The sequence below is a fragment of the Alosa sapidissima genome, chromosome 6 (genome assembly GCF_018492685.1).
Source record: "Alosa sapidissima isolate fAloSap1 chromosome 6, fAloSap1.pri, whole genome shotgun sequence".
NCBI classification, from domain to species: domain Eukaryota; kingdom Metazoa; phylum Chordata; class Actinopteri; order Clupeiformes; family Clupeidae; genus Alosa; species Alosa sapidissima.
The window spans coordinates 12962285-12969684 of NC_055962.1; the positions used below are offsets into that span (position 1 = coordinate 12962285).

General features: G+C 42.7%; 1 protein-coding gene across 2 annotated transcripts; it reads left to right on the forward strand.

Moving 5' to 3' along the window:
- Positions 1-119: 119 nt before the first annotated feature.
- On the forward strand, positions 120-7087 carry enpp5 (ectonucleotide pyrophosphatase/phosphodiesterase 5). Of its 2 annotated transcripts, none has more exons than XM_042095715.1 (4): positions 120-404; positions 1520-2374; positions 3028-3204; positions 4495-7087. In XM_042095715.1, the coding sequence occupies exons 2-4, from the start codon at positions 1540-1542 to the stop codon at positions 4953-4955; spliced, it is 1473 nt and encodes a 490-aa protein (XP_041951649.1). In that variant the 5' UTR covers positions 120-404; positions 1520-1539; the 3' UTR covers positions 4956-7087. The 2 variants fall into 2 exon arrangements, with proteins under 2 accessions (XP_041951649.1, XP_041951648.1); XM_042095714.1 differs by lacking the exon at positions 120-404 and adding an exon at positions 1367-1393.
- Positions 7088-7400: the final 313 nt, after the last annotated feature.

Consider the following 7400-nt stretch of genomic DNA (forward strand, 5'->3'; position numbering starts at 1 on the left):
TTCGGTCTTGCCTTACTGTGTTTGAATTAGATAGGCAACAGGCTTATATAGCCTATATATAGTTTGCTTTACTGCAAGATAGGCTATCAATAAAATAGCCTTGAGTATTACATCATCGAGTCAAGTGCACCACTGGCGCATTATCTGTAGCCCACTAGCCAGTAGGCTAAGCCATAACTTCATCGCCTACGCTTTTGTCAGCAGCTATCTACTGCATTTTGCTCTCAAGTTGTTTTGTGAGTGCTTTCTTTACCCTTTCGCAGATATGTGAATAACAACGTTTTCAGTATAAAAAGTTGCCCGATCTTCTACTGAGATAGCGTTTCGAGGGAGGGACTTATAGGCTACTGCTGCTACTGCCTCTGACAGTTGGTGTTTATTTTCCCCAGCGGAGCTTCTGTAAGGTAAGGCTGTTAATCTGTCCTAATTTTGAGAATGTTTTTGCATTATGCGGATATTCGTAAAAGGGGCATGACAGAGAAGTCTATGTTGTCAGTCTGAAAGAGAAATTGAGTAGCCTATCTGCAACAACTACGATGGTAGGGTTTTCAGATCGCTGCTTATTGCCCGAGGGGTCAATTAAGGCGGCTGGTCCAAAATATTTTGCAAACGATATTTTCTATATACTCGCATTTTCCTGTATAGTTTGTGTTGCCTATGTGGATTGGCTATGGATTAAACGTACGAGGCTTTGCGCTCTAATTGTAGGCTAGATCAAAAATGGGAGCCTCGCAAATAGGCAATGATGTCATCTTTTCATGGAACCAATTTTAATTACATAATCATCGCTTCTTTGTTGCAACAAAATTCAATAGCAAGAAAGGATACAGTTTGCTCGCGTAATTATCAACATTGTGTTGTTGAGCGTGAACACCAGTCCTTTGCAAGCGTTCTGTCATAGTAGGCTAATGAAAGGAATACAAAGCTGCCGCTTCGTAGAGATTTTGAATAAGGAAATCCTCAGATATTAATATAGTTTAACGAGCCGTTTTGGCGTATTTCTGGTGTACATGCTATTTAAACTGCACATTAAATAATTTACAGGATTTATTAACCTTCTATAAGGTCAATTACACGGTTAGTACATACTAGCTTATGCGATTCTGACAGTGCAATATTAGAGAAGTGGGTAGTCTGCTTCTGTATGTTCGGAAAAGGCAAAACTGAGAAGGCTGTGACCTACTTCACGGTCTTTTCCTGAATGGCTTTAAATGCCATACTTGTAAGCTGTGTGTAGCTGGCACTAGTTATTGCAAAGTTTTCTGACACCAAAATGATCTGCAAATGTTAAATCAGATGGGCAAACCTAAAATAATATTTGTTTTTCTGCACCATTTATTTAAAGATGCAGTGAGCATTATGTCAAATTTGTTGTGCAACACAAAACTGTCAGGTATTTTTTACATTGTGGCACAGTCCCTTTACTCTATGTAGAGGATTCCCATTTTTAATATTCTTTGTAAAATTCTTCCATAAGATGTTGACTATCTTTGTTTGCTTCCCTGTCTCTGTGTTGAAGGTGCCCCACAGTCGAGCATCATGTTGACCCTCCTGTTAAGAAGTTGGAGCGCGCTTGGCTGCCTTCTAGTCCTGAGCCTGCCCCCTATCTCCAGGCAAGAAGAGCGTGGCAAGCTCCTGCTGGTCTCGTTCGATGGCTTCCGCTGGGACTACATCCACCGCGTGCCCACGCCCCACTTTGACGCCATAATGCGGGAGGGCGTCCAGGTAGACAGGGTGGTGAACTCCTACATCACCAAGACGCTGCCCAACCACTACACACTGGTGACGGGCCTTCACGCTGAGAGCCACGGCATCGTCGCCAACGAGATGTTCGACCCGCACCTCAACCGCTCCTTCTCCATGGACGGCCAGAGCGCCTACGAGTCGCGCTGGTGGGAGGAGGCCGTGCCACTGTGGGTGACCAATCAGCGGGCCGGCCGGCGAAGCGGGGCGGCCATGTGGCCTGGCTCGGACGTGGAGATCCGCGGCGCCTACCCGACACACTACTTGCCGTACAACGCCTCCGTGCCCTTCCAGAGCCGCGTGGCCCAGCTGCTCAGCTGGTTTGCGGGCCCCGACCCCATCGACTTCGGCGTGCTCTACTGGGAAGAGCCCGACGAGAGTGGACACAACCTGGGACCCGAAAGCCCGCTCCTGGACGTCGTAATCGCAGACATCGACGACAAGTTGGGCTTCCTGCGTGATCAGCTGAAGTGGGCCGGGCTGTACGACGATGTCAACCTGATCGTGACTAGCGACCACGGCATGACCCAGCTGTCGTCGGTGAAGATTATCGAGTTGGACAGCTATGTTGGTCGCGACAAGTATACATGGGTCGACAAGAGCCCGGTGGTTGGCATTATACCCAAGGAAGGTGAGTCACATTGCCCGAGGCAACCTGCAACAGTCACGGCATGGCACAGCACTGTGCTCAGAGGTGGCAGAGAGTACCAGAGGCCTTTAAGTACCTCCTGAGCCGAGGAGGCATAGCCTGGCATTACACAGTCCCTCGACTCACACTGCACTCGTCACATGAACAATTTCCACTGGATTCTCTTGAAGATACTGGTGTCAGAGATGGGCTCAGCATTCCAAGTTTAAACCTGTGATAGTCAGCCTTTGAAAGACTGGCAGCAGCAACATTTTCTTCCAGCGTCACTGATTGTCAAAACGTGCCTTTAAGAATCCCTCACCTTTTTTCTATTTGAATCTACTTTTAACTCCATTTTCAAGAGAATTGAGAGTGGCTCAAATTATTTCCAATTTTGCTTAACGTACAAAGCGTTTATACCTACATTTAGACCAAAGATGGCCGTCAGAAATATATGTGTAGACACCCCCTTGGTAGTTACCCATTAGGATTCACTGCATTGATTATTTTTCCTAAATTTAACAACTTTGTTGTCTGGCAGTTCTGTGTGAACTGCAGAAGAACAGTTTGAGTTGATGTTCTAACGTGGAAGTAATGGATGATAATATGTCTAATGATGTCTGTGCAAGTACAATAATGTATTACTTTACCCTCAGGTTGTTTTGATGAGGTCTACAATTCGCTCCTGAATGCCAATCCAAACTTGTATGTATACAAGAGGGAAGACATTCCTGACCACTACCATTACAGACACAATGACAGGATAATGCCTATTCTCCTGGAAGCCAGGGAAGGATGGACAATTGTGCAGAACAAGACTAAAAAAATGATGTGTAAGTATAAGATATTTTCTTTTCAGTCATCAGTCTAAGAATTAATATTCTTTAATCACATCAAGTTGAATAACAATTGCCTCCCTTTTTGGCACTTTTTGTCAAATTCAGCAATAGTATCTCGCAGTTAACCTGGAAGCCAGCACGAATTTAACCCCACCGACAAAATTTGAGGTTGGGAAATTCGGTCAGGACTTGATGAGCAACGGTGCTTAGACATTCATGTCACCTGAGCGCGCTTCAGTTGATTTTGAACAAAAAGCTTGTCGCTAGACGTTTACATTTCATGATCGTGTCTGTTGAATAAGATATTGACAGCGCAATAACTTTACAAAGCAAATAGAAAACAACAAGTAAGGCATTTGTCAAGAAGAAGGATGTTTTGGCTGTTCTCCTTACATGATTCACAGTAGGCTATTTCGTTGCTCTGATTGGTTAAGTCTATCCAATGGGCAGAGGCATTTGTCCCTTTGCATCGGTTGAAGCACACCCCATAATCACGTACCAATCATGCAGTACCAGTCTCAAATTCTGAATAGAATTGAGTCTGGCTACGTCATGCTAGTTTTACACTCGACGCATTGGTCACTGCGCACGCAATACGCGCTATACTTTGGCTTGCCAGTGTGACATTAGTTGCCGTCTTCGAGGTAGAGAGGCTATCACCACTGAATGGCTGAAATCTTTATTATTTTACTACTTTCAGTCTCGTTGTATGCGTTAATAAGTCTTGTAAGTTTATTTAGGATGTGGGTTATATGAAATGCCGACATGTTGGGCTGCTATTGTCTGATGTTGTCCTCTGTTAAATTATAAGTGAATTTAGCAAACATGTGGTGCCTGATGCCTGTAGAGGCATACCTGCTTCCTGGTTTTGGCCTCTAGCTCGTCCATCCTGCTTTCATTCCGAGGCATGGCACGTTGGGACTCAGAAAAAATCAGCGGTGCACAACCTGTCTGTAGGCGCAAGGCTGAAATTCGGCATGTACCAGCTGGATTGACGTCATTTTGACATCACACTCACATGTGCAAGGCCAGAAACGGTGACCGTAACACCCGCTTCAGGCTACCTCGCAGTCCTCTAGTTGTCCGTTTTGTGTGTGTGTGCTCAAAACAAGCAAACAACAAACAAACAAAAGTTTTTACACTTTTCCTGTAAATGGGTAAACATCAACATGCTATTTTAGAAGCACACGCTATGTGTTCATTCAGCACACGAAATGTCAACATTTCACCAGAATCACAGACTGTACCTTTAATGTGATGTTCATGTTTGTTTTTTGTGCTCAGTGGGAAACCATGGTTACAACAACACGTTGCCGAGCATGCACCCCGTGTTCGTTGCACGTGGACCTGCTTTCCGAAGCAACTACGTGAAGGACACCATGCACTCTGTCGACCTTTACCCCCTAATGTGCCACATCTTGGGCGTGCCCCCTATGCCCAACAACGGCTCCCTGGCCAACGTCCAGGATCTCCTGAAAGAGGGGCCTCCAGTGGGTCCTGCTCGTGTTCCTGCTCCTCCTCCCGCTCCCACTCACACTCCTGCTCCAACGCCCAGGCCCCTGGCTCCGTCTAAGCCCAGGGAGCCATCATATGCCTGGGTTGTGGGCCTCCTTCTGGGCACTGCCCTGGTGGTGATCTTCCTCTTTGTCTTCGTGAAGCAGGTGACACTGAAACAGGTGCCCACACTCCCCCTCGGCAATCGGGAGATTTCGCAACCCTTGCTCTACGAGGAACTGCGGCTCTAAGACACGTCTGTAGCAACTTTGTACTTATTATACTTATTTATATTAACATGTCGTTTTTTTCGAGCAAGGGACACAGCACGTAGAGATCCCCAGAGCAAGCTGTCTTCTCTTTTGTGTGAAACACTTTAGACATTAGAGGTGCTGTAAGTAATTTTTTGTCGTGAAAAAAAAAATAGAAATGCTTCTAGACCTACAATACTGAGTTATTACAGAATCATTATGGCATCTGTTTTGCGTCCTGATTCTTTGAGATTTTTATTTTTTTTGTTGACAATTTAGAGGTTTCTGAAATGCTAACAAGTCCATTAAACAAGACTGAAACAGGTGTAAAAAATGCACTCTAATATTATCAAAAACTCTTAATCCTGCTTTCAGTGTTACATTATCATTGTAAGTCTAGAGATATTTTTACCCTTTTTTCACCAACAACTACTTAGTGCACCTTTAAGCATTGAACAATGTCCTCAGGTGTTCAGAGATCCTGCTGTGACTGTAATCCTGTAATACAAGTTTTCACTGATGGTTTGTCCTTGTCATGGTCACTAAATCACACGAGCAACCAAAGAGGTGGTAAACATTAAAGTAGCAGTCACCTAATTCTTCCCACTCGAGCTGTGCTATGAATGACTATGAAAGCTAGCCATTTGGCTGCGGACAAACCGCTTCATGATTTATTCCCATCAAAATATTCTTTAAATTCCATCTTGATTTAGTGAATTTAGTTGCTAAACGCTGTTGGGTTCGAACTGGATTTGGCAGCTAAGTGTTCTCCCACTGTTGAATGGGAGTGACTGCTCTCAGGCACTGCATTGATAGTCAGACCAATCCTGAACACAGGTTATAGAGCCCTCTAAAGGGTTATGGTGGGATGTTTTTAAAAATATAGGCTATATATTTTTAAAAGTGACATTTTTTTGGAGCTAATTTTGCGTTCCAATACCACAATGCCTTTGCATTCCCTCGCAATAGTTTTGCATTGCCTCTTAAGAACCAATGCAAAACTATGTGTCCCCTCACAAAGTCAAATATTTTGCCAGGGAATGCAAACCTAATGCCAGGGAAAACCAATCTTATTGCAAGGGAATGCTGAACATATTGCGAGGGAATATTAACGTAGCCCCCCGACCCCAAAATTATCACCAAAAAAAAATAAATCTCACCATGTCCCTTGGGGGGGACTCCATAACAGGTCACAAAGCAGGACGAGACGAATAAAACACAAGTGTCTAATGCAGCTGACAATGAATTTTAAGAGAAGGTTTTCTTTTTTCAGTACTAGATTAAGTCTAGCTGCCAGTGTTGTCTTTTTTTATATATATATGTATTGCTTTGTTTGCATTTTTAATAGGTCTGCAAGATTTAATAGTTTTATGTGTTGTGTACTTCTTTTTCTCCCATCTTAATTCATAATTGTATTAAGGTTAAGTGCAATTACTTTTAGAAATTTTCTATGTTGTGTTTGAAATCCAAGTAGAGATGAGTCTGTATGTTTTTGTTTTGGTTGAACTACTAAGGTTGGTAGTTTAAAAGCTTCTTGTATGTTGCGCTCTTTATTAAGAGCAAGCTGAAATTAAGAAAAAATATATAGCCTATTTAAAAGAGTAATATACTAGAGGATAGGTGGCTTTATTGATAAACATTTTTGCACAATTTATTTAGTGCTTTTAAAAGGGAATTTCCTAATGCCAAACTTTGTGAGGGGGGGTAAGGATGTCTGCTAACAGCTAAAATATTGCACCACAAGTAGAAGTTTTTCTCCAATTCAATGTCAGATCATTAAGGTTACTTTTGAGCATGGCATCTTGTGCAAATATGGTCATTCATGGGACGTTAACAACACTGTGATCTACCTTCTCCAGGTAAAGAATTTAAGTATTGTATTTCATGTGTTCTTCAATGTAGGCATTGCCTTCCAGGTCTATGCGGGCCTTAAGAGAAAAGAAACTCTATGTTCTGTGGCTTAACTATTGTTTAGTGAAGAAAATTAACTGGATTACCAGAGTAATGGTGACATTTCCTCAATTGTTTCAGTGGCTACTAGGATGTGGTTTTGTTTTTAACTTATGATTTTGAACAAATCCTAAGTGTTACATGTTAAAATTGCTGGTTTTGATTAAAAGGTAGTGACAACATCCATTCGTTATGATCATAATTATTCGTAGGGAAGCTGTCGTGATCGTGGCTGCAGCGCCCATGCAACACTCAAGTCCAAGTGCCCGTGGGGACCCAGGTTCAAATCGGACCTGTGGTCATTTCCTGTTCCTGCACAGCTCACTCTTCATAGTCACGATTGTAGGCAAAACTCAAATATATATAAATATATATATATAAACAATATTAGTTTCTATATTATATTACGTTAAACAATTTGAATATTTGTTTTTATATTAAGTTTACATTGTTATGCAAATTGAAAGTGTAAAGGTATCGCCGGTCCAACCCGTT

Bases quoted from the DNA above. Each gene is read 5' to 3' on its own strand.
- enpp5 (XM_042095715.1), top strand. From the start codon at position 1,540: ATGTTGACCCTCCTGTTAAGAAGTTGGAGCGCGCTTGGCTGCCTTCTA. The intron at 2,375-3,027 runs GTGAGTCACATT...CTTTACCCTCAG, and splicing joins TGGCATTATACCCAAGGAAG to GTTGTTTTGATGAGGTCTAC. The intron at 3,205-4,494 runs GTAAGTATAAGA...TTTTGTGCTCAG, and splicing joins CAAGACTAAAAAAATGATGT to TGGGAAACCATGGTTACAAC.